At 51.1% G+C, this 15,858-nt stretch overlaps 8 protein-coding genes across 8 annotated transcripts; 3 read left to right on the plus strand and 5 right to left on the minus strand.

The window, feature by feature from the left end:
* Window positions 1–203: 203 nt before the first annotated feature.
* spb4 (ATP-dependent RNA helicase SPB4) lies at window positions 204–2,212 on the minus strand (the record flags this gene model as incomplete). Its single annotated transcript, XM_058450622.1, has 3 exons — window positions 204–1,314; window positions 1,369–1,875; window positions 1,929–2,212. The coding sequence occupies 3 exons, from the start codon at window positions 2,210–2,212 to the stop codon at window positions 204–206; spliced, it is 1,902 nt and encodes a 633-aa protein (XP_058310084.1).
* A 421-nt stretch (window positions 2,213–2,633) lies between these two features.
* Window positions 2,634–3,746, plus strand: N7498_003561 (diacylglycerol/polyprenol kinase family protein; the record flags this gene model as incomplete). The annotated part of the gene is made up of 1 exon (XM_058450623.1): window positions 2,634–3,746. The coding sequence occupies one exon, from the start codon at window positions 2,634–2,636 to the stop codon at window positions 3,744–3,746; it is 1,113 nt and encodes a 370-aa protein (XP_058310085.1).
* Window positions 3,747–4,381: 635 nt separating this feature from the next.
* On the plus strand, window positions 4,382–5,278 carry N7498_003562 (alpha/beta hydrolase; the record flags this gene model as incomplete). Its single annotated transcript, XM_058450624.1, has 1 exon — window positions 4,382–5,278. One exon carries the CDS (start codon window positions 4,382–4,384, stop codon window positions 5,276–5,278), a length of 897 nt encoding a protein of 298 aa, XP_058310086.1.
* Window positions 5,279–5,474: 196 nt separating this feature from the next.
* N7498_003563 (uncharacterized protein) lies at window positions 5,475–5,956 on the minus strand (the record flags this gene model as incomplete). Its single annotated transcript, XM_058450625.1, has 3 exons — window positions 5,475–5,639; window positions 5,713–5,874; window positions 5,945–5,956. 3 exons carry the CDS (start codon window positions 5,954–5,956, stop codon window positions 5,475–5,477), a joined length of 339 nt encoding a protein of 112 aa, XP_058310087.1.
* A 980-nt stretch (window positions 5,957–6,936) lies between these two features.
* Window positions 6,937–9,739, minus strand: N7498_003564 (crossover junction endodeoxyribonuclease; the record flags this gene model as incomplete). Its single annotated transcript, XM_058450626.1, has 2 exons — window positions 6,937–9,577; window positions 9,726–9,739. The coding sequence occupies 2 exons, from the start codon at window positions 9,737–9,739 to the stop codon at window positions 6,937–6,939; spliced, it is 2,655 nt and encodes an 884-aa protein (XP_058310088.1).
* Window positions 9,740–10,092: 353 nt separating this feature from the next.
* N7498_003565 (putative actin-related protein RO7) lies at window positions 10,093–11,727 on the plus strand (the record flags this gene model as incomplete). The annotated part of the gene is made up of 1 exon (XM_058450627.1): window positions 10,093–11,727. The coding sequence occupies one exon, from the start codon at window positions 10,093–10,095 to the stop codon at window positions 11,725–11,727; it is 1,635 nt and encodes a 544-aa protein (XP_058310089.1).
* Window positions 11,728–12,408: 681 nt separating this feature from the next.
* On the minus strand, window positions 12,409–13,341 carry N7498_003566 (enoyl-CoA hydratase/isomerase family protein; the record flags this gene model as incomplete). Its single annotated transcript, XM_058450628.1, has 4 exons — window positions 12,409–12,520; window positions 12,586–12,938; window positions 13,016–13,075; window positions 13,132–13,341. The coding sequence occupies 4 exons, from the start codon at window positions 13,339–13,341 to the stop codon at window positions 12,409–12,411; spliced, it is 735 nt and encodes a 244-aa protein (XP_058310090.1).
* A 536-nt stretch (window positions 13,342–13,877) lies between these two features.
* On the minus strand, window positions 13,878–15,678 carry N7498_003567 (uncharacterized protein; the record flags this gene model as incomplete). The annotated part of the gene is made up of 3 exons (XM_058450629.1): window positions 13,878–14,379; window positions 14,439–15,297; window positions 15,345–15,678. The coding sequence occupies 3 exons, from the start codon at window positions 15,676–15,678 to the stop codon at window positions 13,878–13,880; spliced, it is 1,695 nt and encodes a 564-aa protein (XP_058310091.1).
* Window positions 15,679–15,858: the final 180 nt, after the last annotated feature.

The raw sequence follows: 15,858 nt of genomic DNA on the forward strand, positions 1-15,858 counted from the left end.
AAAAAAGAAAAAAGAAACCGTTCAAGTTGCATTTCGAATGCCTGGTTGGAAATGATGGGCGTTGGCTGTATGTATTACAAGCCAGGTCGTGATTTGGGATTTGCGTTTGTTCAGTACATATGAAGCATGGAGTTTGGGATGTACTTAAATATCATTGAAATGAAATGGATATTCATATTCTTATGGACTGACTTTCAACACGTTTAATCGAAGCCCTGAAACTCATCGTCCCCACCCGCATCTCCCTTAGCAGCAAGGTTTCTGGACAACCGTTCCTGCTCATTCTTGATGCGAATCTCCTCAACCATCCGCTCCGTCTCACGAGTCTTTTGTTTCTCCTCCTCAGGCAGCTTTTCCCACCTCTCCTTCTGTTTCCGCGATTTCAAGGTCTCCTTCCGCCTGAGCCTCTTTTCCCGAGATTCTTGGTTGAGACTCCAAGCAGCACTCTCGCCCGCGTGTCGTTTGCGGGAATCTTGTTGCTGGTTGTCTCCTCCTTGAGCCTTCTCTTCCATTTCCTCCTTGCGCCGCTTCTCACGCTGCTTATCCTTGTAAGCGAAAGTGTCCCAGTCGACACTGACACCCAGCATCTTATCCCCGGCGAAGTTGCGCAACTCGGGCATTCTGGGTAGCCTGAGAAGGCCCCAAGCTTTGCCTAGAGCTTCCCAGTCCAGGTCTGATATGCGGAAGATACTGCTCGCTTGGTGTTTGCTGTAGCTGCGTAGCCAGCTGACAAAAGCCTTTTGGGCCTTGTCGTGGTGGGCACGGTCTTTGAGATTATTCGAGCGGACCTTTTGGGTTGCGGTCGCGGCGTCCGCATCGGAAAGAGGAGCTGGGAGACTGAAGGGTGCAACGGGAGTCTTGCGCACTTCGAGGAACGACACATAGTCTTCTTCCCGCCCGGGGTGGAGAAGAACAATACTCAGACCTCTGCGTCCAGCACGGCCTGCTCGGCCGCATCGGTGAATGAAGGTCTTGGGATCCGACGGCGGATCGATTTGCACAACCAGATCAACAGATGGGATGTCCAGTCCGCGGGAAGCAACGTCGGTGGTCAATAAGATAGATGGAGTGGTGGAAGTTGTGAAGCGTGTGAAGTTCTTTTGGCGGACGGTGGCAGGATACTTTCCATGGAGAGGGACAAGGAGGAATTCGTCTCCCAAGATGATTGGCAAAATCATGGCGAGATACTCCACACTGGAGCACGTTGACACGAAAAATATTGTTTTTTGTGGAGTGGGCTGGACGGATGAAAGGACATGCTTGAGGATAGAGAATTTATGGGCTGGCGGTGTTGTAAGATAGGTCATTTGCAGACTGATCATATCTTTAGTATCGTTTACCATATAAATCAAGCATTACAGAACATACCTTGCCGGTGTACGCTTATCTTCAACGCCAGACCCGCCTTTGACTTTGACGGCGATCTTGACGGGGTTGCGGAGTCCCACGCGGACAATTTGATCAACGGCCTCGCTGATGCTGGCACTGAACAAGCCCGTTCTCCGCTGCTTAGGGAGATGGCGCAGAATATTTTGAAGGTCCTCCTTGAAACCGAGATCAAGAAGTCTATCGGCCTCGTCCAGAACAAGCATTTCGAAGGATGATTGCGGGCAGTGGACATGAGGTGACGAAAGAAGCTCCAACAACCTTCCAGGTGTCGAAACCAGCACATTAGGCGAGCGCTTCAGGAAAGAGCTAAGGTCCTCCGCCGGGGACGTCGTGCCGCCCAAAAGGAGTTGTGGGACCACTTTCAAGACCGAGGACGAAGATTTGGGACGAGGCGCATCGCCTTCGGGAGGGTGGATGGCCGCGGCCGACGCAGGGTGGAATTCCAGTAATGACAAGAGGACCTGGTATATCTGGGACGCAAGCTCTCTAGATAGGATATTAGCAACAAGCCTAGAGCAGAAATTTGCAGCTAGACTCACCTTGTCGGAGAGATAATGATAGCTCCGATATGATGCTTCTTGATGGGTTCATCAAGGCGCAAAAGCTTCTCCACCACGGGAACCAAGAATGACAGAGTTTTTCCACTACCTGTTACGGCCTCGACGACCACATCCTTATGCGCCATAAACAGAGGGATGGCGGAGGCCTGAACTGGGGTCATGCGCGTGAAGCCCATAGAGGCTACGGCATCGAGAGTCCATTGCGATAGCGGTGGCGTGAGACCATCCCACGCCCGGGAGGACGAAGACGGCTTGGGCGCCATTTGCAGCAGATACAGGCAGAAAAATGCCTCGACCTGAGATCTGATAATCGCCGAAGATTGCGCCGAAAAAAATGCGTTATCGATTAGATAGAGACACGTGACTGCGGCATTAGGCGGATACGGGGAGATCGCGATCTACTTTTCTCTTTCGCGCCAACACTGCCTCGGTTGACCTGGCGAGTTTGCCTCTATTCTTTGATCTTTAACGAGCGCATGCCATGCGCCTTATCTGTCATTTCACACATCTAATCCATCCTCGATAACGCGCCGGCGCATATCACGATCGCCCATCATTGAGTCGTCAGCAAGGCCGTTGATTCCCGGCAGCTTTGCCTCCGACGGCGCGGATTCTTACAAAAGGCCTTTTTTCGGCCTCATTCGGACTCCAGCACTCCCTCCATTCTCCCTGGGAGCTTCAGATATGCCCTCGTCACCAACCTCGGTCCCGGCGACGCCGCGAGTAATCTCTCCGTCGCCCTCCCTCTCCGATAGATCTGACGCACGTGATGGGTATTTCGCACCAACGACGCGGTCAGCGGCGCGCCGACAACGTCTCTCCGAAGACACACAGGATGTACCAGAGTCGGAGTCTACACCCTCGGGCTCGACGCGACGACGACGGCCCCAACGTCGGTCCAATCCGAAAATCCCGGCCTCGCCCCCGTCCACCAACGGCAGCGCCTCGAACGGCTTTCTCTTACCGACATTAAGGATCCCAGAGACCTTGCGTGACATCTCGCGATCGCCATCACCGCTCGGCATCATCCCTCTACATACCCGTTATCGCAGTTTCATTCACCGCCATGAAATTCCCCGCAAACTACTGCACGTGTCGATCGGGTTTCTGACTCTCCACCTTTACAGCCGGGGTATCCAGACGTTGCAGATCACCCCCGTGCTCTTTTCTGCACTGGTCCCTATCGCAGTTACAGATATCGTCCGCCACCGTTCGGAGAAAGTCAACAAGCTCTACACGCGCTGCCTGGGCGCTCTTATGCGCGAGAGCGAGGTCTCCGGTTACAATGGTGTGATTTGGTACCTTCTTGGTGCATATGTTGTCCTAAGATTCTTCCCCAAGGATGTTGGCGTCATGGGTGTATTGCTTCTTAGCTGGTGCGACACAGCCGCGTCCACTTTCGGCCGTCTTTACGGCCGCTACACACCTCGGCTCCGACCCGGGAAGAGTCTGGCTGGAACCCTAGCCGCCTGGGCTGTCGGCGTTGCCACGGCCGCGGCCTTCTGGGGTTGGTTCGTGCCTTACATTGGCACCTTCCCAAATGACCCAGAAGGTTCCTTTATGTTCACCGGTCGACTGAATCTTCTTCCGGACTGTGTCCGGGGTCTTCTGGGCTGGACCGGTGACTCGTCTTCCACCACGATCACTGGGCCATTGGCTCTCGGTGTCATGAGCGTCGTTTCTGGCGTTATTGCCGCTGGCAGCGAGTTCATTGACCTGTGGAACTGGGACGACAACCTGACGATCCCCGTCCTCAGTGGCCTTGGACTTTGGGGATTCCTGAAAGTCTTTGGTTAAGTTCATAATCAGGTACAGCACGCACATTCTTTTCCTATGTTGGGTGTTTCAATGTTTAGATGATTGGATGCTTCACCTTTCGGGCATGACACTGCATCAGATCTGGTTCTGGCTTAGACAGAGCGCAAAGTCCGTGTTTTCTTGCCGATTTATTATATTCTCTCTTCTCTTGCGATTTTGGGTGCACATTTTGTAGCTATTGAGCTGGGCATATGTCTTTGATATACTCCATATTGAATTTACCTTGAATACTTGACATGCTACAGTAGGAAATTAACGTTGATTTATGTAGTGGAGATCCATTTTTACCCGTGTGGAGTCGTTGGCCTTTGATTCCTTGATGGGCTGAAGGAACACCTCGGCCCCGGATTGAATATGTTTACGGGTGGGACTAAGACTGGGTATGCGTGTAATCAATGCAGTGTCAATTAACAATCCTTGATAATTAATGTTCGTGCGCTGAGAAATGAAAAGAGTGGTAAGTAGTGAAGTCCGAAAATGTTCGGGTTCGCGGATCGATTTCGGAGTGACGTCGCTGCTTAAAGTTTACGGCGCGGGACTATATAAATGGTTCGAGCAGCACTTCACCGTGCTTCAGATCTTCCATTCAATCTCAATTTATCCCTAGTTTCACCATGTCTGCTATTACCATCCAGAAGGGCCCCATCCAACTGGCCGGCCTCATTCACAAGCCCACCACACCTGGCTCCAAATTCCCAGCTCTCATCATTGTGCACCCCGGCGGTGGCGTCAAGGAGCAGACTGCAGGCCTTTACGCAAAAAAGCTTGCCCAGAATGGCTTCGTGACCGTCTGCTACGATGCCTCCCACCAAGGCGAGAGCGGCGGCGAGCCTCACTTCCTGGAGGATCCATCGCAACGTGTTAGCGACGTCTGGAGTGTCGCTGACTACCTGGAAAAACTTGACTTTGTCGACTCCGACAAGATCGCCGTCGTCGGAATCTGTGCAGGAGGTGGATATGCCACCGCCGCCGCCAAGGCAGACCACCGCTTGAAGGTCCTCGCCACGATCAGCATGGTGAACATTGGCGACTCGGCACGTCTGGGCTGGGATGCCGACGAGGACCCGAAACAAAAGGTTGCAGCATTCGACATGGCAGCTAAGCAAATCACCGCTGAGAACAACGGAGCCGAGCCGGCGGCTGCACCCTACGTGCCTCCTCAGCTGGACGACAAGACTCCTGCTGATATGAGGGAGGCCCACGACTACTACCTCACCCCGAGAGCCCAGCATCCTCGCGCTTGCAACAAGATGTTGATTCGGAGCTTCCCGCTTGTGCTGAACTTCGATGCTTTCCACCTCGCGGATCTTTACCTGACACGGCCTACTTTGCTCATCGCGGGCGAGAAGGCGGGCTCTTTGTGGCACACTGAGAAGCTTGACAAGCTAATTGGAGGAGCCACGAAGAAGCTGATTGTTCCGAATGGAACCCATATGGACTTCTATGACCAGGACAAGTATGTCGATCTGGCTGTTAAGAATGTTTCGGAGTTTATGAACGAGAAGCTGTAAAAGAGAACAATATGGATTTTATTAGCATGTCAACGATATAAATGAATGCCATTTACACCATTCAAATGTTTCACAATTTACAACTCGCTCTTCGGTAATTAAAAATCCGTGGGATAACCGAAATGCCTCATGGATGATTCAAATATTCGAGAAAAATGGACTTCAGAAACTCAGTATTGATTCCGTTCAACCAGTCCTACAACTTATTCTGTCGCGAGGCTTCATTCCAAATATCCACAAGAGGGCCATCAAGACCGTATACCGGATCATGCTGTGGAATATCGACGCCAGCAATCTCTTCTCGCAGGGTTTCCATGTCTTCATTGCCCCTGCAGTAGTTGTTGCGCCATTTTGGGGCGGCCTGGAATCGCCATCACGTTAGTTTCGTAAGCCCTGGGTAGCAACGACGGTCAATTGACGACCGGGAAACATACCTCGGGGTAAACTCCAATATACCGATAATCCCCATACGCACTCAGAGATCGGTGGGATACACCTGCTGGAACCACGATGACATCGCCAGCCTTGACATCTACCTCCACGCCTCCAGTGGCCGTTTCGTGTCTTTCACGGCCTAGAGCCAGTCTTGATCCGCCCTGAAACACAGCTTTCACGTCAAAAAAGATCAGTGTATGTAATGGCCAAGAGTAAATTGCTCAAACATACCGTAGCATTCATGTGTGTTGGGATGGAAATGAGCAATGTAAAGAGCTCCCCATTCTCCCTAATGAATTAGTTCATGTATTTGATATCAGAGACTTCATCACCTACCCCTTTTTTGCCAGTGATTGCCTTCGCAAAGAGCCTTTGCAGATTCTGGATTCAACGGCTTTGGAAGAACATTGCGATAGATCAGAGCCGGGACACTATTGTTCGGGACGAACTCGCTTTTTTGGAGGTAATATGTTTCTGGCTGCATGGGTTGTATTTGTGTCATTATGGCCCGGATTAGGTGTCAAACTAAAGATTCCCGGGAATTCGTTTCAATATATAAGCCAAAGGAAGGCTCTCCCCACGCTTGACAGCTCCCCGCACACGATGACGAACTGAGATTTGATCTCACGGCTTGTGGGGAAATCGGCCAACTTTACCGCTTCTGGCAATATTTTGCGGATGAAGGTTGTATTTCGATTTGATGTGTCTTAAAAATAGTGCAGTGGTCACAGAGGTCTCTGGGACTGTGCTCGTACTGGAAATATATTCAGCCCAGCACACCGACAAAGACCTTCATTGGAATTCTGGAGGGATACCAGATTAGACCCAAATAGAAAGCTTTGAAGCGGGTTTTGGAATAAACAAGGCCAGTGCTGGTCAAGTATTATGGGGGGGGGGGGAACATCCTCCAAGTGGATTCGCCTTGGATCGAACCTATTCTTAGAACAAACCGGACCCAGGAGGACTAACTAGGCCGGAGAGAGCGCAGAGCATCTGCAGAATAAGCTCTCAAAGGCTATTGGAAATTGTGCAGTACATTTTTCAATCCGGATTATTTATATGAAAGCTGCGAATAACGCCGAATGTATGCTTAACGCGCTGCAGAACTGCCACCCACCTCCCAAAGTATATGTGCTTGATATGATGTATGTATCCTGCCCACGTAACTCCAAATTCCATTTCCAAAAGACATGCAAGCAACGGTAAAGGGTATCGTAAAGTATTCAAACCAAATCAAGGATGCTCACGCGAGGAACACGTTTCTTTTTGTCGGCTTTTTTCTGTCCAAGCTGTGCGCTGTTCACGGTCGCAGCACGGCTTGTTCTTGGGATGGTAGAATCGTCTTCGGATTGATTGAGAGTCTCAACCGTCCAGAAGCCATTCGATGTTGTGAGGTTTTCAAGATGGCCGGCGGTTGGCGTGGGCCCCGGTTCCCGGTCCTTTGTTTTTGTGCAGGCTCGTGGCTTGCTTTTTGACCTTTTGGGGGTGTTTGGTGGAGAGTCGGATGGTTGCGTTAGCAGAGTCTCAATCCCTTTCACGTCTGCTGGGAGGCCATGGGAAGACGCAGGTGCCACGGATGAAACAAGAGTCTCAGGCTTGGGGGTCTTGGAAGGACTACGGCTGGCTTCAGGTTCTGGCACCTTTAACGAAGCTGGTACACGCAAAGAACGAACTGGCGAGTGCTGGAGAGTGTCCTTTTTTACGTCCTTCAGTGACGGGGATAACGAGCCAGTGGCTTCTCCAAAATCTTCAATCAAGTGTGATTTCCCTGTTGGACGTGGAGACTTGACTGGTTTCTTGGGGCCATGCCGATGCTGTTTAAATGACAGCGATGCTGTTGCAAGATCTTCTTTACTTACTTCGGCGGTGGTTGTTGAAGTCTCGTCGCCTGAGACGGAGTGGCTGAATTTGATACCTTTTGGTAAGGCTTGCGGCGAGGCAACAATATCGACGAGTGGTATGGTTGGCTCTTCAATCTCGCCTTCGGTACTTGCCAGAATGCCAGCTCGGGCTCGCATCCGTGATTGAGTGGCCATCGGGTGTCGTTTGACCGTCGGTGTTGACATTGTGCGCGGCGTGGAAAATGTGCCAATAAGATCAGCCATCTTATGTGACTTGGAGGGCGTCAGATCTGAAGCCTGATGCTGTGAATACATACTCGGAGAAGAAGAATCCATCTCAGGATCAATGGGCGTCATACTTTGAAACAGGGAGCGCTGATTTTTGGCAGGCTTAGTAGAAGTAGCAGCTTCTAGCAACTGAGTTTTTGCAGAAGACGATAACTCCGATCTTTCTTTCGTAAGAGTTCCATACTTCAGGATGCTTCCCCGCATCATGGAAGGATCGATAGGCCCCTTCTTCTTGGGCTCTGTGCGTCGAGTGGTCGCCTTCTTGGGTTTGGGGGCAGCAGCCTTGGCAGCCTTAGCAGCCTGCTCATCCCCCCACTTCTTGACAATTTCAGGAACACCCAGCCTGGCTACAGTCTCGAAGATCCAGACCTTCTCAATGGCGAGCGGATTGTAGCGTTTCGTTACTCGAGACTTCGAAGGAGTGGGCGGTGGTGCCTCGGCGGCAACCTCTGGGTCTTCCTCATCGCCGGAGTGGTGCGTGCTTTGCGATGGCATGGTTTCTTGGGATGGAAGAGGCGGATTAGGTTCTTCAGCCAAAAGGTCGATACCAACAACGTCAATAGGAAGCATGTCCATTTGAAGCTCGGTAGTGCCGTCTGTGCCGAAATTTGCACGACTTTTGTGAATCTTTTGCATCCAGGGTGTATCACAATCGGGAGCAAGAGTCCCTGATTGCAAGCCCATTATAGGCCTCTGGAGACGAAGTCTGTAGGAAATGAGAGGTTCCGCAAGGAGTTTGATAACCTTCCTTGCACCTGAGCGGTAGTTCCACTCAAAGTACTCGGCAGCAAAGCTTCGAATCACCGAAGGATCAATCTCGCAATCCCAAGCATGCCTCAAACGACGCCTTAGAGCTGCCATTTCATCTTCCGTGGACACTATGGGCTCCGCATAGTACTTGAGAATCACCCGGTCAGGAAAAGTCTCGGGGATTTGAACGGCTTTGTGTTTCGTCGTGAACCAACCGCTCTCGTTCTCCTCGAGCTCAAATTGCAGCCGTTCCCGCCATTCGTTCAATCTTGAGTCCAGGTCAGGCGACTGAGATGAGATCTCTCTCAGCAGATCGTCACCAAATTGCGCTTTCGCAATCTGTGCAGCCAATTTGCTCCCACACTTCGGAACGCCTGAGGGCAAATAATCACCTCCGCTGAGCATGGCAAACAAAATCATTCCCGCTCGACTCAGGGGAACATTAGAAACATGCCCCTCGTTGCCCATGCGGTAACAAGTAACGTGTGTCGATGCTGATGTACCGGTTCCGCTCTCCTTCGAGAAATTCATGATCGTCATCGTGGATCCAAACATCAACGCGTCAACATCGTTGCTCATGACTGCATCAACGATACCAGCTCGTTGCAGCCGCGCGCACTCCGCTTCGGCCTCGCCGGGGGCTTCATGCCACGGAAATCGGAAACGTTCAATCAGATCTCTGGAGCGTCGGATGATTGGCGCACTGCCGTAACTGCGGGCAGACACTGCTTTGCCCCTCTTAAATGGAGGCTTGTGTTGGCCATCGTAGACGAAGAGCGGGTGAACTGGCAGTGACAGAAGCTTCAGAAGTCGAAAGAACAAAGTCCGCAGCTCAGGGTTCTTTCCGCCACGACCGGCTTGGACTTGAAACAGCCAAATCGAGATATCGACCGCGACTCGGATGGGTCTTGCAGTCCGCTCCAGGTGGCTTACAGCCAGCTTGGACAGAGAGATACGCTCTCCTGTGCCAATGGCATTGATTAGTCTGTCCCAAAATTAGCAAAAACGTCTCGTATCAGGGGTAGAAGAGACGATATTGTCATGGACCGGGCGTTGCTAGGCTATATTCCCGCGGCGAAGCCTTCGTCGATATATCCCTGCGCCCGAACCAATAGTTGGAAGATAGCACGTACCCCGGGATACCCATATGGCCAGCTTCAATTTCTGCAAGGCGCCGACTCAGAAATAATGGGATACAGCCATGTGGTGCTGGCACAGACGGTGAGGAAGGAGGAGTCGAGTGTTGACGAGAGTAAATAAACCACGGCCCGATGTAGATCCGTGCTTTCCAGCTGTGCAGTTCCTCGCCGTCATGATCGTCTCTTTCGCTTCAGATTTGTGCTCAATCTTGACTTCCTGATGAAAGATTATTCTCTCGGAGTAACACAGAAAATTTAGATGGCACTGTTTGCTCGGTCGGCGCGTCTTTGAAGCGATTCTCCCGCTGCGGATTTCAGTAGCTCCGAGGGGCAACGCCCGAATACGTCTCCACCAAATAACATGGCGAGTACCACGCCGTCTACTGGTGACAACAAGCGCACGATGTCTGCAGCCTCCAACCTACGCCATTCCCAAACCGCTCGACCGTCCTCCCCTCATACACCTCAGCAGCAGCAGCGATCGGGCAACGCATCGTTCGCCAGCACGACATCGCCGGGCTCGTCCTTCCGAAACGAAGACGACGCGATCATTTTTGAGATAGGTGCCCGTTGGATTCGGGCAGGCTTTGAGGGCAACGGCAGTCCGGTATGCACGGTGGGATTCGGCCCTGAAGAATCAAGACGAGTGGGAGACTACCGGGGTTGGATTCAGGGAGCTTCTGGCGTTGGAACGCTGCCACAACCTGTCAATGCGGAGGATTGGGTACGAGACTATGAGCTGTGGAGGCACGATCTACGAGATGTCGACCTGGGTCTGGTCGAGGATAAAATCGAACGCGCCTTTCGCGAAACCTACAACCAGCACCTGTTAACCGACGCCGGTTCCTCTCGTCTCGTCCTGACCCTCCCGTCGCTCATGCCGCACCCATTATTATCCTCGCTACTTTCTACATTGTTCGATCGCTGGCGCTTCCCCAGCGTCACCCTTCTCTCGAGCGCGACCATGTCTGCAACTGCGGCAGGACTGCGCTCTGCTTTGGTGGTAGACATTGGCTGGGCAGAGACCACCGCAACAGCCATTTACGAGTATCGGGAGGTTACAACAAAACGGAGCACAAGGGCAATGAAGCCTCTCATGCAGGAAATGGGTCGGCTTCTGACTGCTCTGTCCTCTGATAACGTCTCGGAGCAAGCTGCCAAAGATGAGATCGCCGTGGGATTCACATACTGCGAGGAGGTTACGACTCGCTTCGCCTGGTGCAACCCACACGGAGACGTTGGTGGATCGGCACCTGATCCAGGCCGGACCATCTCAATACCCTCCCCGACCAGCCCGGAGAAAGACTTTTGTGATATCCCGTTCGCGCGTCTTTCGGAGCCTGTTGAAAAGGTCCTCTTTGCGTCAGGAGTAGCGGAGTATGAAATGGACGACGAAGAGAAGTCGATACCTTTGCTTCTTTACAACACTCTTCTCACTCTGCCTCCCGATGCCCGGGGTACATGCATGTCACGCATCGTGTTCGTGGGTGGCGGTTCTCGAATTCCTGGATTGCGACAACGGATTCTCAATGAGGTGTCATCGTTAATTGACCGATATGGCTGGAGTGCGATCCGAGGCAAGGTCCTCGAGCGACAACGACAACGATTAGAGCAAATGAAGATTTCATCACAGAGCAACGGAGAAGCGCCTTCAACAAACAATGACTCTGCGTCTTCCCCTGATGAAGAGAAGCCAGATCCATCTCGAGAAGAACCCGAGATCGATTTCGTCGAACAGAAACTTCGTCGCCAGAACAAGGACACACCCGTCTCTGTCCAGGGAGTTATTCGAGAGGTCGAATCCCTTGGCGCATGGGCTGGTGCCAGCTTAGTGACAAGCCTGAAGATTCGAGGAATGGTTGAGATTGAGCGAGAGAAGTTCCTGCAGCATGGACTGGCTGGGGCGACTCGAGATTCAGAGCCGCCGGTCCCTGATCGCCGATCGGGTTTGAAGGCTGGTGACCGATCAAGCTGGACCTTGGCCGGCTGGGCGTGAGACTGTACATTTTGCACTACATCGTGAGCCTAATAGATACCCCATTTCATCCCGGACCAGCGACGATTTTGTCCTCGGTACCCGTTCAAATGTACTAGATTCATATAGATCCCCTGGATGGTATGTTTTTTTCCTGCTCCCCGCAACCAAAATGTTACACCACAACGCTAGGTGACGGCAAATTAGGCACCAAAATGGCTAATTTTGACGCCATTTTAAGCATCCTATTTACCCCATTAAAACTACACTTCATTCATGATACTGTCAGATATTGTTGGACAATGGGGCTGATTGGACCGCTATGCTGACGATATACTGAGAACGGAAACTGACAATAGTATGTCAATTCTGCGAATCTGAAGAAAACCTTTGATTAAGGGCCTGCAAATTTCAGTCAGGATGTACCTATGTTGTATCTCCTTCCGCACCGACGAAGATATTGTCGGTAACATTGAAATTATACTATTTCCGTATAGAATGCCTAGGTGGTATAATTTCTCGTCTTTCTACTTCCCGGCGCCATCTTGACTCCCGGGCCGCGTTCTTCTGCCTTCTCTATTCGACTTCTCACTATTCAACTACGCGCTGTCAAATTCTTTGTTAATTATCAAGCCTTCTTAGCAAACTTCCTCCGCTAATCGAAATATTCAGATAACACGAGTAGGCGAGCACATCTGTTGATCAGATCTTGGCCTTGGCCGGAGCCACAGTCACCCGACTATGAACATAGCTGATTTTTTGGAACTTCTCGATCGCCTCTCCCCATAATTCGTGGCGTAGTAATGCATATACACTGTAAAATAGCTTCAGTTAATACCAATTCAAGATTCTTACTCGCCTCTTCATCGTCAGACTTACCCCATCTTCGCCTTGGGTGCCCACTTTGCCCCCAGCTCCAGAGCGACATCCAGCATCTTCTCTGGCTCGGCAACAGCATCGACAATACCATCTTCCAGCGCCTCCTTTCCAGTCCACCTGTGTGCTTCGAGAAGCATCTTTCGTGCAATTTGAGGGCGCAATTTAAGTCGTGGAAGAGATCCAATTCCATCAAAGTGCAACCCCAGATTGACGGGCGGCATAGAAATGAAGCCGCGGCGCGAGTTCATGACGCGGTAATCATGCGCCAGTGCAAGAGGACAGGCGCCACCAAATGTATGTCCCGTGAGTAGCGCAATAGTAGGGAATGGAAAGTCAAGGATTGTATGGACAAGCTATTTCAATTCCATATCAGTTCAACTTTTTCTTCTCAAACCTCTCAACCAGGCCGCAGGAACAAATGGGTACTGACCGGGTAGAAGCCGTCCGTGTTTGCAAAAGGATTATTGTCAGATTCATCTAATTCCAATCCCTAGAGGCCTTTTTGTTAGCAAATCTGTCGCTATCTTGAAATGTGTTTCCGCATACAGTGCACCAGAACTTAGCATCACTACCGCGCGTAATCACTGCACCTTCAGAGTCTGGACCCAACAGTTTCTCAACTGCACGGTAAGCCCGTATCATTTCCTGGCAATAGTGCGAGTTCAATCGATTCTCGGGAGGCTTCTGCATGGTCAACACGAATACATTGCCATGTCTCTCTAGCGATAAATTTTGGAATTTTGGAATGTCTGCCATGGTGATTATGGTGTATGTGGTAGGTAGGCAATCGGAATGCTGTTCTTTGTTAAATCCAAAAGCCGCGGACGACTTGCTGGACAGCCTCGGAGCTAAGCTAGATTTCCCCGCGTTCACAGGTTGCCGGGAGGCCACTGTTTCGGAAGTCACCGATTGCCGAATGCCGAACATCATAGTGCGAAAATCATGAAAGTGACAAAAGATTCACCACGCAAATACAGATTAATGATAATTTTTCTTAGAATTGAACTGGCCTCAATGTATGCAATAAACAGAGCATTGTCCGAGCTTGAATTCTTGAAGTCCACCATAAGATTGCGCCTCAGGATAGCATCTCTTTCATTAGTAGGCTGTTTATGGATTTTAAACCCCGTGTACAGCCAAAGCCTGTTGGTGTCGGTCGATGAGCTTTGGACGTTACACCAGTACAAAATTCAACTGCTGAAAAGGCATCTAGAAAGACGTTTGAACATATATTCACTACCAACTTAACAAATTTTAATAAAGTCTAAGACAAGGGAGGCTGTTTATTGAATCTATAGCTTGGCTCTATTCTCTTTGCTCCATACCTGGATGTCGGGAAGCTCGCGATAGTTTGGCGGGAAGAACTTTGGCCCAAGGATCTTTTTCTGCACTTTCCCAGTCCCCGATTTGGGCAGCTCGCCCTTGATGACCCGCAGAATAGTTGGAATTTTATACCCGGTCAGCATGCTTCGAAGATCGCTTCTCAGCTCTGAGAGAGTAAGGGTTTTGCGAGTCGTGTTCTGATCCGTCTTGAGACTTATGGTGGCTGCAACTCGCTGACCGAACTCTTCATCCTCCACGCCGACAACCATCACCTCGGACACATAGTCTAGACCGAGAATCTCTCGCTCAATGTCCAATGCGGAGATTTTGTACCCTCCTGATTTAATTATGTCAATGGAAGCACGGCCGAGGATGAAGTAGTATGGTCCTTCTCGACGAGCAATGTCACCCGATTTGAAATAGCCGTCTTTGTCGTGTGCATCAGCTGTTCCCTTTGCATCATGAAGATATCTGCCAAGTATCATCATTAGATGAATGTATTCTAGCACTGAACCGGAGGTATAACTCACTTGGAGAACATATAGGGACATTTCACAAGAAGATGGCCATCGTCATCAAGCTTGAGAGAGACCGCTTCAACCACTCGGCCCACACTATTCCGTGGTGTTCCTGCCGGATCGAGGTCTGTCTTGATCACCGCACCAAACTCAGTTGCGCCATATCGAGTCAGAATCGGCTTCTGTCTTAAGTTCTCCCAGAAATCCTGCACAGGGCCAGGCAGGGCCGACGAGCCACACAGCATGGTGCGAATGCTCCGTGCCCCGGCAATGTATTGATCGCGCACTTCGGGAGACTGGTTAGCAATGTTTCCTTCATAGTACCGCATCATTCGCATATAAATGGTAGGCACGCCCGAGAAAAAGGTGAGGCCACCCTTCCGCCAACGCTCCCATGTCCAAGCCGTATTGAAGCTACCGCTGCGGAATTCGATGCAGGCGCCTGAGACGAGGAAAGGGAGGAAGGTGAGCCCCACACCGGAGGCATGGTGGACTGGTAAGGTATGGAGGACCACGTCCCTTTCTGTGATACCATAAAAGTCCGCGTCCGTCTCTGCGTTGCCTGTAAGCCAGGTGCGTCTCTGGACGGCGCCTTTGGGTGGACCGGTCGTGCCGGAGGTGAAGATGACACCGCTTGCGCCGTTCATGTCGAGAGCTCGGTTTGATGAGATGACAATGTCATCTGCTGGGAGAAGCGTGGGACGAAAGAAAGAAGCGATAGGAGATATGCACTGGATGTGGAAATTCTTCTCTTCTCCCATGAAGCGCACAATTGACTGCGCAAGAGCTTCGCTACTTGTGCTCGCAACCAAGGCAACACATCGCGCTTTGAGCAGGAAATAAGAGGCTTCTTCGACAGGAAGTCCAGAGGCTGAGAATTGTTAGCTTGATTCTCGGCTCTGGTGGTGTATTACTCACCCATTGGCACGACTGCGGCGCCGAGTGCAATGATAGCAACGAAGCCAACCGTGTATTCATAGCCACCGGGAGCCAGCAAACCGATGTATACCTCTTTGTCCTCGGCTAATTCACGAAGAGTCTCTCGACTTAGACTCTTCTCAATCTCACTGCGAAGGGCCAGAGCATCCGACAGGAGATCGTGAAATGTCTTTTCCACGCCGGCAATCACATCTCGGATGGCAATGCGCGACGGCTTTCGCTGGGCGTACCGCAACAACTTATGACAGAAGGGTAAATTCGGGAGGATATTCCCCCCTACATGCGAAGGCACAAATTTAGTTCGGTCACCCATTATTGTCTTGCTATATGATCAGGCCCTGTTCTTCTGCCCGCCATCAGATGGATGAGCGAACTCCTTAAAACAGAGAACTCGAATAGTGCTGTTTATAAATTATCGAAATACATCCGCCTGCAACTTGGGTCCTCGATAATATCCGAGTCGGCTACTTCCCCGCGATCTGCCCCGCGGATC

This window comes from Penicillium cinerascens (assembly GCF_028974065.1).
Source record: "Penicillium cinerascens strain IBT 15544 chromosome Unknown contig_24_segment0_segment0, whole genome shotgun sequence".
Classification (NCBI taxonomy): domain Eukaryota; kingdom Fungi; phylum Ascomycota; class Eurotiomycetes; order Eurotiales; family Aspergillaceae; genus Penicillium; species Penicillium cinerascens.